General features: G+C 36.6%; 1 protein-coding gene across 2 annotated transcripts in view; it reads right to left on the reverse strand.

Annotated features, from left to right (window-relative positions):
• The window catches only part of LOC139964548 (dynein axonemal heavy chain 7-like), a 77,694-nt gene extending 63,635 nt beyond the window's left edge, over window positions 1-14,059 (reverse strand). The window contains exons 1-16 of one of the 2 annotated variants that reach the window (XM_071966196.1): window positions 13,600-14,059; window positions 13,116-13,187; window positions 12,428-12,536; window positions 11,721-11,859; window positions 10,741-10,840; window positions 10,374-10,557; window positions 9,552-9,750; window positions 9,114-9,233; window positions 8,583-8,766; window positions 8,075-8,254; window positions 7,197-7,355; window positions 6,359-6,472; window positions 2,821-2,948; window positions 1,320-1,623; window positions 611-757; window positions 45-181 (exon numbers count right to left, since the gene is read on the reverse strand). In XM_071966196.1, the coding sequence (XP_071822297.1) occupies window positions 45-181; window positions 611-757; window positions 1,320-1,623; window positions 2,821-2,948; window positions 6,359-6,472; window positions 7,197-7,355; window positions 8,075-8,254; window positions 8,583-8,766; window positions 9,114-9,233; window positions 9,552-9,750; window positions 10,374-10,557; window positions 10,741-10,840; window positions 11,721-11,859; window positions 12,428-12,536; window positions 13,116-13,187; window positions 13,600-13,614 (2,291 nt within the window). In that variant the 5' untranslated portion in view covers window positions 13,615-14,059. Of the gene's footprint in view, window positions 1-44; window positions 182-610; window positions 758-1,319; window positions 1,624-2,820; window positions 2,949-4,656; window positions 4,674-6,358; window positions 6,473-7,196; window positions 7,356-8,074; window positions 8,255-8,582; window positions 8,767-9,113; window positions 9,234-9,551; window positions 9,751-10,373; window positions 10,558-10,740; window positions 10,841-11,720; window positions 11,860-12,427; window positions 12,537-13,115; window positions 13,188-13,599 lie in introns of those variants that run through there. The other variant, XM_071966197.1, reaches the window with a different exon arrangement.
• Between the last annotated feature and the right edge of the window lie 753 nt (window positions 14,060-14,812).

Below are 14,812 nucleotides of genomic sequence, written 5' to 3' on the forward strand. Positions count from 1 at the left end.
ATTGCTTATAAGGGTATGAGTAAGGGTATTATACAAGGACTTACTTGTGTTTTGTGTTGAACTCCACGGTAGTCTCATACAGTTTGTGGTAAGGATTCAACGTGTTGAGAATACTCTGTCTCTGAGGATAGGCCGATGTCTGCCATCCAAATGATTCCTCTTCTAGATTGAAAGCTTCAATCTAATATTGAAACAAAAATAGTAAAGAAGAGTAAACATCAACTGATTGGTCAGAATTTACTGTCCTTGCCAGTATGCTATGGTTAGGTTGTTGATAGTCAGGTTAACAATGAAGATTTTGCATATCTTTATTGTTCTGTGAATTAACCTAGGCTTACAAACTGCAACACTATATCATAGCAAACATACTGTAGTTAGGATAGTTTAATGTGTGCACAACAATCCAGGAAGATGCTATTATTTGATATGCTATTTGCTAGCTTGACTTTCTTAGAATTGACGTTATAACACTTATTACTTGACGTGTGGACATTCAAACCTTTCTTGTAAATGGATAAGCCGGCCTTTACTATTGGAAGTTTAATGGTTAAGAAACTCTTCAACATTTTTGTTAATTTGAAATAATTTGAATGTAAGAAACACATAGTACCTTTTCTGAAGCTGCTTCAAGTCTGTTCATCAAGGCTTGGGCCTTCTTCAAATATCTGTTCACCTCAGAAAAGTCATTAAAGGTCGTAAACTCTTCCAACTGCTTGGTATAGCCGTCCAGCTCTTCAATGAACCTCTCTCGACGAAGCTGTTAGAAATCAAATTAAATATTCATGAGTTCTTCACTCTTCTTACCGTACTTATTTGAAATAAAATCAAACAGCCCTGCTAAAAGTTCATACATTGTACAAGGCCCTATTGTATTTCTGAGGAATTCATATTTCTCTCTCTATATCTTTCTCCTCTTGTGCAAACACAAACTTACCTATGCAAAATGTTTCCGTATTATGTTAGAGTATAATTTCTAAAATGTTTTATTACTAATTTTAACAGTATATCTGGATTTCTATAGTGTTTTGGTCTGTTTTTGTATTTGTTCCAAGTAAAAGGTTTTCTAGGAAAACACAACACACAACGACTGGTTTTCATCATTTTATTGTTGCAGTCATCTTTGCTCTATATATTCATCCTCATCCATCCATCCTCATCAATCCATCCTCATCAATCCATCCTCATTCATCCTCATCCATCCATCCTCATCCATTATCCATCCATCCTCATCCATCCTCATCCATCAATTGACAGAAGTATTCCTGGCTCTAGTTTGTAAAGTAATGGTTTACATGATTTACAATATTCATGACGCTTACCTTCAATCCATCTTGATATTGTGATGTTTTCTCCTCCAGAATCTGTCTGTGTTCGGAGAAGATCTCTGGCATCCTCTCGTGCCACTGAAACGAGCTGCTGTTCAGCCTCATCTCGGCGGGTGAGAAGGATGCGTAGTCGACCAAGAACGTCAGTCTGTCTCGACTCTCGACCAACTGCTTCTCCAGAACAAAGATCTCCTTCTTTTCCACGGTTTTGATGTACTCTGTTAGTTCCATCAACTGTTCTGTGTTAGCAGGAGTCGTCAGGGCCTTCTCGGCGATCGCCTCGTACTGCTCGCAGAGTCTGAACGATCAATACAAATTGTGACGTTCAGTGGTAGCTCAGTGGTATTTCAGTGGTGCAATTGAAACTTTAGTTTGCTAGTCATCAGAAATGCTCAAAGGGTTACGTCATGTCTACAGTCTCTTTCTGTTACTGGAACAGTCTGCCTGTTACTTACCACAACACTGTTCATGTTACAACTTGTCACTGATACAGTCTGTAACTGTAAAACACAAATAGTCTGTTACTGTTAGAGAATGTCACTGTTACAAAGTATGTTACCATTACTATACTGCTGTTACTAACAGTCTTTTATGGTTCATGTTAAAGTCACTTTCATATGCAAGTCACTTTCATGTTAGGTCACTTTCATATTGGTATCACTTTCATGTCCGAGTCACTTTCATGTTAAAGTCACTTTCATGTTAAATCACTTTCATATCCGAGTCACTTTCATATTAAATCACTTTCATATCAGAGTCACTTTCATATTAAATCACTTTCATATCAGAGTCACTTTCATATTAAATCACTTTCATATCAGAGTCACTTTCATATTAAATCACTTTCATATCAGAGTCACTTTCATATTAAATCACTTTCATATCAGAGTCACTTTCATATTAAATCACTTTCATATCAGAGTCACTTTCATATTAAATCACTTTCATATCAGAGTCACTTTCATATTAAATCACTTTCATATCCGAATCACTTTCATATCGGTATCACTTTCATGTCAGAGTCACTTTCATATTAAATCACTTTCATATTAAATCACTTTCATATTAAATCACTTTCATATCAGAGTCACTTTCATATTAAATCACTTTCATATCAGAGTCACTTTCATATTAAATCACTTTCATATCAGAGTCACTTTCATATTAAATCACTTTCATATCCGAATCACTTTCATATCGGTATCACTTTCATGTCCGAGTCACTTTCATATTAAATCACTTTCATATCCGAGTCACTTTCATATTAAATCACTTTCATATCAGAGTCACTTTCATATTAAATCACTTTCGTATCAGAGTCACTTTCATATTAAATCACATTCATATCATAGTCATTTTCATATTAAATCACTTTCATATCCGAATCACTTTCATGTTAAAGTCACTTTCATGTCCGAGTCACTTTCATTGTTAAAGTCATTTTCATGTGTGAGTCACCATAGCCAATCCGGTACTATGTAAACTCTCTACTTACTTCCTATTGCCTTCAGCATGGTCTTTGCTCATTCTTGCCAGCAACTTGGAGCAGAGAGCATCCGCTCTCTTGGCTAAAGCCCTGATCAGTTCATCGCTGTGGAGTTCGAACATGCCTAGTCTTACCTCCTTTAAAGACAACAGAATCAATGACAAAATGTTAAATCTATACAAACAAGAGATACATACTTCAGAAAAAATAGACATACTAGATTAAAACTCAAAGGAAGCAATTTTTCTTGTTTTGGCTTCCTCGTTTATAAGATGGCCATCTCAGTTTTGTCCAATTTCATTGGGGTGTTCCTTCACATTATTCCTAGGTTTATGACTTCTGATAAGTCCACATCTGAATATAAGCCTAAGGAGGGTGGTGATATTAATCTAAGCAGATACATTTGTGAAATATTAAAGATGAATAATTTCACAAACGACTAGCAAATCCAAACCTTTTTATACATGCTAGATTTCATATTAAAAGATTGCCTAACATCCTATTAGAAAAATGTAATTATTATCACTCAAATATGGAACTTATTCAAGATCCAACTTTCTGTAACACTGCAAAAATAAAGCTTATGACCTAACAGAGTTTGAAAACTGAGATCAGGTCACTTTCATTTACAACGTTGTTAATCACAAAATATGATATGAAGATGATGGACATTCAAAATGCACACTTGTGAGTCTTCATGAGAGAAAACAGCGAAGAGATCCTCCACAAAGCAAAGAGAAAATATTAAATGCATCCAAGATGAGAAATTAACCCTCACAACACACCAAAATGGAAATTAATATGAAAAGATTATGACTGGACGCTTCCATTTCTGATTACCGACTAAGTTGAGTTGCTCCTTCACAATGGAAGGATTCCCCTCATACTTTAACCTGGTAGGGCAAAATGGTTTGCAAACACAGGCAAGTTTTGCCCTACCAAAAAATTGCAGAGATGAAATGGCAGTTTCTGTGCAAAGGAACCTCTAAGTATTTTTCCATGATTTTATGATACTCAAATTTTAAATACTTCAAAAGATACAGAAGAAAAATTGGAAAAGTGATGTTATTCACAGTAAGAGATGAATCCTCACATCACAACATGCTGCAAAAGTCACAACAAAATAAGGTGAAAAAGTGTAAATTAGTAGGACTAACTTTAGATGTTTTGAAAAATAACCCTAAAAAAAGGATGAAATTCTAAAGATACGTGCAGTGCTGATTGGACTTTGTATTTTTTTTCTGATGGGATCAATTCCAGCCCAGCAATTCCAAGCTGACACCCGTATGATTCAATGATCCTTTCAATATTCAGAACAGTTGAACCTCAAATCTATGAACATTGGCCTATATTAAGGTACAATCAATGCTAGACTACCCATGTCACAGTATATATACAGAATTCAAATTCTGACTCAATCAATAGGTGAAATGGTTGTTCTGAATCCAAACCAGATGAGACTCAGGTTTAAGTTTTTGCATGAACAGGCAAGCAAAGCCTAGTACATGACCCAAGACAAGTTTTATGCATTTTTGTGTCCTGGTCAAAATGCCCAAAAAAGTTTGAGCAGTTGATAAATAATTTAAAAAAATACCAAAAATCCATACCAAATTTGTTGCAGATCCATTGGCCAGGATTGTACAGTCAGGAAATTAATTATACTAGTTGCATTACCAAGTACTAAACATACAGGGTGCATCACTCGTAACTTTAAATTTTAATTCTTGTCATTTTCAGGAATTAATTATAATTGGAATTAATCCCACCTTTGAGGTGATAGATCAAGGAATAGGTGAATGTCAAACTGGTGATAGTGAATTATCATGCGGGAAGTTAAATACAAACCTTCTGAATATCCACACCATCCTATTGAGAAACATCCAGGATAGAGAAAACATGGGCTTACTTTAACATTAGATGATGATTACATGTTATATCACAAAATTACATTTTCAAGTTCAAAACTCTGATGATCCGTTGCGTTCAGCAATGATTTAATGGGAACGTTCATTTCTGATAGGTGGTTGAAAGTTTCATATATTACCCACGTTGAAAAATGAGAGTTTTTGTTGCTAATCGTAAGTTTTGAATTATCAGCATTTAATATCAATTATGTAAATGTTAATAGATATTAAAGTGGATAAAATGTCACTTTTGCATTCCCAGTGAAACAATGGTGACTTTAAATGCAGCTTACTAAATATGACGAAGTCTGATCGAGAGAAACTGAGGCCCCCTAAACACTTATCTCATGAAAGTGCTGAGACTGACATAGGAGAGGTTAAACACTTGAACAATAAAAAAAGATTTTGCCAAATCAATATTCCTATATTTCAAAGCTATCCAAAATAGCCACAAAACTGGCAACAGAATTGAACTGACTTTGGATTCTGATTAGTTTTATAATGAAGCAATGGTCAAAGTTTGAGGGGAAGTGGGAAGGAGGAGGTTGGGGGGGGGGGGTGATGAGGGAGGGGTAATGGAGAAACTAATGAATAAGTTAACAGATAAGTAGGCAAGGCTAAACAACTAAATACAGATTAGAAATGTGTCTCTAAATCATTACAAGGACTTTTAAATGCTAACATAAACTAAAGGAAAACATTTAAATGTGGCATTCCTTAAGCTTACTATCAACAAAGGTAGCACAAATGGGAGTACACAAACGGAGCTTTTAATAAAACTGCGCCTCATCTTGATACGCAAAACGAAATCATGTCTCCTCATGTAAGTTACCTCTGTTGGCATCAAATTAATGACTGGAACATCATTGTTCAAACGATCATACCACACCCGACATGTACACCCAATAATGACCTCAAATGATTGTGGACAGCCATTAACATTCTTGTACACCGACTTTCAAGCCATAACTAAACAATATTACCAACGATTGGTAAATAACCCAACTACCAATATGTCTTGCACCAAAACTGTTTAGCAAATGCCTGTTATATATGTTACATCAACTTTATTGACAACATTCTTCATGAAAATATTAAACACACCACTGTCTATGGATATATGTGAGAAACTCTTAAAGAACAGATGAACAAGTGATTTGGCAACACCTACATAAATAAGTAAACATAAGCACAGACATCTGCACATACTGACAGACAGAAAGCTTAACTGGCTAACAGATAGATACAGGTATTCTGAATAGGCTCAGTATTCTCAACTACTACTACTAATACTACTACTACCTACTACTACTATCACTACTACTACTACTACTACTACTACCACTACTACTACTACCACTACTACTACTACTACTAACACTACCACTACTACTACTACTACTACTACTACTACTACCACTTCTACCACCACTACCACTAGTACCACTACTACTACTACCACTACTACTACTAATACCACTACCACTACTAGTACTACCACTACCACTACTACTACTACTACCACTACCACTACTACTACTACTACTAATACCATTACCACTACTACTACTACCACTACTGCTACTGTACCATGTGGCTAACCATGAATGTTATCACAGATCAATACTTTACTGTTTTCTCACCTTTCTGGTGTTGTACAAGATCTCGTCCATCAGTTCTTTGTATTTCTGTACTTCTTTAGCGTAATCTTCAAAATTGTGTTCCTCGGCCATGAAAGCATCCACATCAGCCTCGGCCTGTCAATGAAACCAAATACAAAGATTAGTGAGAGCATGTACCTATCGAGTACCCCGAATGATATGACATCAGAGGGATAGACAAGCAGATCACTTGATCGAGTGATCGACTGGATCATAAGAGAGAAGCAGTTCATTATATTCTGTTTCTTATATCTAAGTTATGCTGCACAGGATGGGTAATGGCATATATGATACTATGATTTGTATTCAACATTTAAAGTTATTTGAAGAGGATATGATGTGATGTATGTAAGGAGGTTTAGCAGATAACAAACACAAAGGGATGAGTAAATGAGTAATAACCAGGGCAGTGACATCATTTCTTGGCTTGTGTTTTAATTTCCTGCTGTTTCCAGCACTTATTCACCAATACAATCGAAAAAAGTTTCACACAAAACAATCAAGGGAATGGAACTTTAAGATATTTGTGTTTTGTTAGAACACTGCCTGTAAGGGATTGTACTCGATGATCAAGAATGGTGACAACACTTGTTGCCCGAAACCTTCAGGAAAAACCAAACTAATGCTTTTACTTGATCAATTCCAGTAATGATGTGAAAGATAACTGGGACGCAACTCAATATTAAAAACTAGTAAACTTTGTAACAACCAAATCTCACCTTTACCCTCCCCCTTGCCCCCCCCCTGCCCCCACCTAAAAATGATAGAGAAAGCAGATACTTAAGTGGTTATCTAGCCCAGGTAAACATCAACAACAAACCTGCTTGGTGATCAAGAAGCTGTATCGGTCAAAATTCTTGATGTGCGATTGCGGTTTAGTGCTTTCCTCTGCAATCAAGTCCTTGATCATTTGCTTGTGATTGGTCAGGATCTCCTCCAATATGATTGGTCGAAGCACAGCCTTTGCCTTAGACTCTGACTGTTTCGAAAAGAGAGACAAAGTTATTCTCAAAGACAGCAGAGGGTTCAACTTCAAGAATCATATAATAAAGAGTACAAAAACTGGTTGGTTTAACTCCAGTTGTGCCCCCCTTCTGTCCTCCTCTCACCCCCCCCTCCCCCACCCATGTCTTCCCCAGTCTGTTTAGTTGCTGTCAATGTCAGACTGAATTTGACTGGATCTTACTTAAAGCTGTTGAACGACTCGTTGTCAAGTGGTTTTGCCTTTGCAGTCTCATAACAAGTTCAGAAGTTTTCACTGCAGCCATTAGCAGTATCCATTTACAGATTTAATATTTATGAAACCTACACTTTTAAAAGATAGATGCTGTGACAAAACCCTGATATTAATGCCTACGAAAAAAAGTTATTTAATGACTCCATAGTTTGATACATACACCTCATATTATACATAATGTTCAAAATTGGCCCAAATTTAGAACTCTTTATCTCACATTTGCATTTAAACTTAGGATAACTATAGATATAGGGGCACTAGAGTAACAAGACCACAAAATGTTTTTTTTGTATATAACTTGACAGATTGAGGATGTCATAGGGGCTACATAGGCAAAAATAGGCAAGAACCTTCTCAAAAAGCTGTACAAAAAAAAAGAAGAAAAAAACATACACCAATGGCTAACTAAATCAAACTCTTTATAGGCTAAACAAACATGCAGAGAAGTAAGAAGTCCATACCAAATCAGAGAGTAGCTTGGTCTCTACTCGAGGTACGACTCCAACAGCCTTCAACATGACGTCGTAAACGTTGAGAAGGACAATCTCAAAGTCACTAAAAGTCGGCTCAAACTTGATCTGAGTTCCCTCTAGGATGAGGCGGATGATGAACCCGGAGTGTTCAAAGGCTCGCACCGAAGTCTGAAATAAAGTTACCAAAAATTTGAAGGAGATATTTGCAGATGAATTTGAAAACTTTTTGCCAACATTTCAAATTTTCACACAGCTTTATATCTTCAGACAGATGGCCAGCCTTATGTTAGGGTTGTTGTTTAGAGTAGCATTTGCTTTTGCCAGGGATGCTAGCTGTAATGCAATGGTAGTCTTCTTATAAAGCAAGTATTGGAAGCAATATGGTAAGAAACAAACTTGCAAGCCTGGAGTGACAGGGACAAAATGTCAGGCAAGACAGGCTGTTCCAAATACTTATTTTCGGCTCAAGCATATTACAAAGAGTATTTAAACTTACCGGTGGTTGACATATTAAATTAGTAAAGTCATCCATAGATAGCAGACACAGGCTCTGTAGCTGATGTGTCATGAGTGCAGCCGCACAGTTAAAGAATGCCTCCAGCTTCTCCCCGTTGTGGTTGCTCGGGACCAGTTTCTTTCTGTTGCCTTGGAAGTAAATATTTTGAACCTCTGGAAACCACCTGCAGAAGAAGTGACATAAACATTGAGGGTCTTGTGCATTAAATAAAAACACACACAGTAGTGATGTTTACAATGTCAGCAGGTTATGAGGAATAAATTCAGCACACAAATTGTTTTTTGACATAAATGTTGATGAAAGAAAAACATTGAATGTCATTTAAGTCAAAATTTCATTTTGAAATGTCATGTTTCCAGATTGATTATATTGATCATTATGATTATCACAATTCTTTACACTGAATAATGAAAAGATTCAAATGGAATAAAGTCAATTCCAAGCAATTTTAGTATCTATCAAGTGAATAAGAACCGTGGATATCAAGTGTTTCATGATGGTGTCACTTACTTCTTGAGTAGTTTTTCTTTGGCCGAGTCAATGTGTCTCATGACGAGGTTCTGGAACGTAGCTAGCTCCATAGATACTGTCTTTTGCTGAAATTCTTTGATATCCACCAATCGCAGATTCCTGAATAAATAAAATGAAAAAATAAAATGAAAAATATTATTAAATTTAGAAACATTATTTTCTTATCACTAAGATACTTTTTGCACAAAAATGCAAAACTTGTTTGGGAGACAATCAAATTTTTCAGAATTGAATGGAATGTTTCATTGCTCTCTAGATAGACATTTTGAGAAAAAAAGATGGTAGGAGGGTAAATTGACTGTCGTTGGTACTTTGTACTGTACAATTTACTAAAGATCGATGAACCAAGTTTGCAATTAATATGGAATGTGCTACCTCAAGTATAACATGATGAGATGAAAGGTATTATTAACATACCCAAATGAGACGTGCCATAGCTCTAGGACCTGTAACATGGTGGGGTTAGTGATGTTAAGGGTATCCCTGGTGGTCTCCAACGCATTCTGGTATGACTTGTGCCAGGGTTTAGGAACCACGTCAAGCTCGGCCCGATGTGGTGGCACTTCTGTGGCCTTCTTCTCATCTTTCTCCCGGGGGTCTCTCAGCACAAAATCAACTGTGTACGAGAGTTGCAATCAAGGAGACTAAGGCATAAAGACCGTACCTGGATGAATCGTCCTAGAGGGCACCAAACTCGAAAATTGTAACTATACATTCTGTGTTAGGATACTCTTTTTGCTGTACTCTCTTATATTTCCTCTTGAATATTCATGTTATGTTTATGGTATAACCAGTTAATGAATAAAGATGGTAAATTGGACATCAGCAATGCTGAACAGCAAGAGTAACGATATGATGATTATCGTTTAATAAAGCAGAATCAATTAAAAGTTCAAAATTCCTCGTCAGGTTAGCATTTTGTTCATTTAAAAGGAGGTTGAGGTGGGAGTAGGGGAAGGTTGGACACTTCATACTTTTCAAATCCAGTGCAACCATTTTTATACATAATTATGTACTCTAGCTATATAACACTGTACAAAAAAAATTGGTATTTTCAATACATTACTTAATATGTAGCATCAAAGCAATGATATTGTAGGCACATTTCAAATAATAAATTAAACTTTCCACTCCCCAGGAGCAGATTTTTAAGAAATCATTTTGTAAATCTTTTGATTTGACTAGAACCAAGTCTGACCCTCCTCCTAATATTTGTTTCACAAGGGACAAATGACTTACCTATGGCTTTCTTGACACTGAGAAGATAGTCTTCCCTCATCTCATCGGAAAGGTTCTCGATTGTCTCGTTATGACCATCCTTCAAACTTGGTGCCAACAACTTGAGGACTTTTTCCAACCAAGAATCCTCCATGGGTGCCACATGCTCTGTGTCAATGCCATGGTGTATGTAATAATAATATCTCTGTAAAAGGAAAGCAGTAATTCAGTAGAATAGGTTATCATTCAGACTTTGTGTACTGTAGCATTTCTCAGGTTTATGAAGTTTATTTCTATAAATATACTGAAATTATATGCTTCATTGTACAACAACTATTGCATTTGTGTTATAAATCAACTAAATCCCAAGAGGGACAGTTTTTCTTACCAAGATATCTTTCTCGGCAGCTGTCGGTGAAGAGGATCTTGAGATGGGAGGCAGTTCTCCTTCAACAGATGGTGGTCTGTTCATCTGCTTCTCTTCTTGCCTATTAAAATGAGATGAAAACAACAAAACTCCATTCAGAGATAACTGTCCTATTCCAACCTGCACCATGAATTTGTCCTTTAACTAACTAATCAAACTAATTTACTATTTCCTACAGTGAAGTCACAGCAGACTAGTTTCTCCCCTTAGTTCTCTGAATATTTCATTTCGTAGTGTTTTATTCAGTGTTTCACTTTTGCAGCCTAAATACTCTTCTTTTCAATTTCCTGAAGTTGAATATACAGTATATCACTCACTATTACGTTATAGTTTGATTATAAGACACATACTGAAAGTGTCTTTGTAGTTGCTTAAAGTCTCCTTTTTAAACCATTTTATAGTTCTGATTTTTGTTACGTCTGCAACATATTTCTTGGAATAACTTGAACAGCTCACAAGTTTATTGACCTTTCTGACAATAAAACCAGGCACCCACCATCATGCCAGAGGTTCAAATTTAGAAACACATCCAGGTTATAAAAGCACCTTTCAATGAGATAACCAGTCACATTTAACTGTTTGAGTGCCGGTTTAATGCCAGTAATTTGACCTAGTTTCGAATGAGGTGTAACAGAAATGTTAAACACTACTGTACCATCGATCCCAGAAAATACACACACAGCTTGCTACCGTCAGTAATTAGACACTAATGTACAGTCAGTACATACAGCTGTGGTCAATACCCACAGCACAGTATACAAACGATACAGCTATGGACATCTCAGGTCCAGCTAAAGATAACAAGGTATCATGTTTCACGACTGTCTGCATTTTGTAGCGACACGAACAAACCATCACTTGCAAGCAACAGAGAGTTAACTTTTTCAGATGGCCGCACGCAGTTTGGGGCAAGTCTTCAAAGCCTTTAAGTTTTAACTCACATAATAATATTAACGAGGGAATTTCTGAAGCTTTCTCTGTCCTTTCTAGGATGAGAGAATCCTTTTGATCTGCTACTGACTGCTCCGCCATTAGCTTCTGCCTCCCAACTCTTGGTTCTTCTCTTCTTCTTTGAATCTCCTGAAACAAAAAAGGGAGTGATGTACATTATAGAGAATATTCATGCATTTATAATGCATGCAGCCAATAGGGACAATTTTCTACTGCTAATACAACTCTACACCTGTCCTTCCATATCATGCTTCAAAGCACTCTTACTGGCAATATGAACAGTTCCTAACTTCAATAGAAGTATGATAATGTTCATACTGCTCATACTGTCAGTACAAGTGGCTCGAAGTGGGACACAAAAGTAATGTACAGAAGAAAACAAAATCCCAGTTTTGTGAACGAATGAACCACAGATCTAGGCTTGGCATGCTATATTATTTGCCACTAGTCTTCAGAAAGAATGCAATATTTTGTTTGTTTAATGCAGCATGTTGCATTTAAAAGCAAGCTTGAAAGAGCTAGCAAGTTCCATCCTGACTATTGTTCAAACTATTATTCCAAAATTATTACAATTTTCTGCATAACTCCAAATCAAGAGATGGTAATTAACCATTCCACTTGACAGTACTTAAAAGATTTTCTAGTCTAAACCTTTTTTGACATTAATAGTAATCACAGATGGTAATGGTGAACTTACTGGGACTCAACTCTGACATAATTGGAAGGTCTCGCACCTCGTCCTCTGGAGGCCTTCCAGACAGGATGAAAGATGGCGGATTGGCCTGCCATACTGGTTTGGTCCTCCTCTGCAAAAGGTTAATGTTAATCAAATACAAATGAAATATTTCAACACCATAGAAACTGAATTAAAATCGGAGAATAGTATGCTGCATTGAACAAAGGTCTCTTCCAGGGCAAATTAATGAAATTTTCACTTTTTGAAAAATTTGCCAAAACACAAAACTTTAAAGGGTGTGAAGACTCGCCCAAAAAGAAATGTCTCATGCCGGTAATCTGACCTAGTTTGGAATTAGGTGTAACAGAAGTGTTAGACACCACCATCAATCCCAGAAAATACACACACAGCTTGCTCCCGTCGGTAATTAGACACTAGTGTACAGTCAATACATAAAGCTACGGTCAGTACCCAGAACACAGTGTACATAGCAGCGATGGACATCTCAGGTCTAGATAAAAGATAACAAGGTATCATGTTTCATTACTGTCTGCATTTTGTAGCGACACAAAAAAAAACTTCACTTGCAGCAACGGAAAGTTAACCTTTGCAGATGGCGGCAGGCAGTTTGGGGAGAGTCTTCAATGCCTTAATGATTTATAACCAAATTAATAGGCCTACAGTATATGAAACTGATGCAAATACTCACTGCAGGTAAAGTAGGCAGGATGGTACCAACATTGTTTGGGTTCTTTCCTTTGTTGATTTTATTGGAGTGATACTGAAAGAAAAAGAAAATGCAAACCTCATATCAATAACACATACTGTAGCCTACATGTGCATACTTTCCCCCATGCTCTGATTGTGAACTGTGTGACACACTGAAATTAAGTGTCTGTTACAGGTTATATCCCCTTTACAAAAAGTCGACTTTTGTCTCAGAGCTATCAATTTCACTGAAAGTAGGTCTAAATTAATACTTTACATGCTTTAGAAATAGAGGTAGCCAAGCCAGTCCAGTGTTGACATGAACATTTAGAACATCACATCATTATATGTATTCCTTTTATCAGCACTAAAACCCCCTATCTCAGGTCCTAGCCTACTTCTCTTTAATCCTCTAAAATTAGGTGTAGATTCAATGTACATCTTTGGGGACGGTCACAATAAGAAATGCTCGATGGGCAACTTACCTGCACATCTGCCATTTGGAGTTAGCCAGGTGAGCGTCCCACTGTGGGTTCAACTTAAATGATCCATTGGTTTCCTGAAGTAAGATAGTTTTGTGCAATATTAATGGCGGAAGCCCAACTTTTGTCAAAGACAGTAAAGTTTTAATGTTGTGGTTAAGGCTGGGTTAAATATGCTGAGTGATGAAACGGTTAGGCTTTACTTTTTGCCTGTTAGGATTGGCCCTGCCTAATTTCCAAGGTTTCGAAGGTTAGGGCTACAAATTGTAATTCAGCTGTTACAGTGTTAGAAATTATGTTCAATGTTCCCTTATATGAATTAACCGACCGAGTGCACCAAAATTGGGTCTGAGTCAGAAATCTCCAAACGATTTTGCGACTTCGGTACAACCCGCACATCAGTCTTTAGTCCTATTTCCTAACGATACTTGTTATTCAAGTCGCAATTCAGTACGCAGTGGGAACTTCGAGGCATTGGTTACTAAGCAACATGTACATTCGATATTGAATAGGCAGACCCTGTGAACGTTTTGTGATATCCCTGTCAACAATATGTAGTGTGTACCTTACTTGCCTAAATATCTACAATTGGGCCAAGCGATATATATTTAAAACTATTTTTTAAGACTTGAAAATAAACGTTATGCGAAATAGGGACCATGAATGAGCATGGGTATGTGTTTTTGTTGGTCTAACTTTGTTCACGTTATTGGAGTTGTTAAAGATCCGAAGTTACGACTAAGGGCCAATGAACGCCAATAAAGCAAAAACTAGAGAACTTTTCGTCTACAGCGTTTAATCGCGAATGCATACAACCCAACATTAAAGGAACAGGGAACCCAACATTCCCGCTACCCGAACTGACTCGCTTTGAAACTCGCTATATTCGAAGAGGAACGTAACTTAAATACTACAAGAATACATTCGTCACTTGATTTGAAAGGCAAAAGTTTACTTTTTTAAACGTATTGTGCATCCCTGACATCACATTTACTTGCTTCAAGTTCATTGTTGCTAACAAAACGATTTATAAATAACTATTGAACATATATTGTAACTGGCATATATTCGAAATTATGAATGAACATTCCATAAGGATGTTTATGTTATATTTATATATCAAAAATTGTGTATTTATTAAACAAATCATGTAGATGCTTAGCCCTTATTTCTACAAGTCAGCAAATAATTACCTCTGAACTGTCATCTAAAGCTG

Source organism: Apostichopus japonicus, chromosome 23 (genome assembly GCF_037975245.1).
Source record: "Apostichopus japonicus isolate 1M-3 chromosome 23, ASM3797524v1, whole genome shotgun sequence".
Classification (NCBI taxonomy): Eukaryota; Metazoa; Echinodermata; class Holothuroidea; order Aspidochirotida; family Stichopodidae; genus Apostichopus; species Apostichopus japonicus.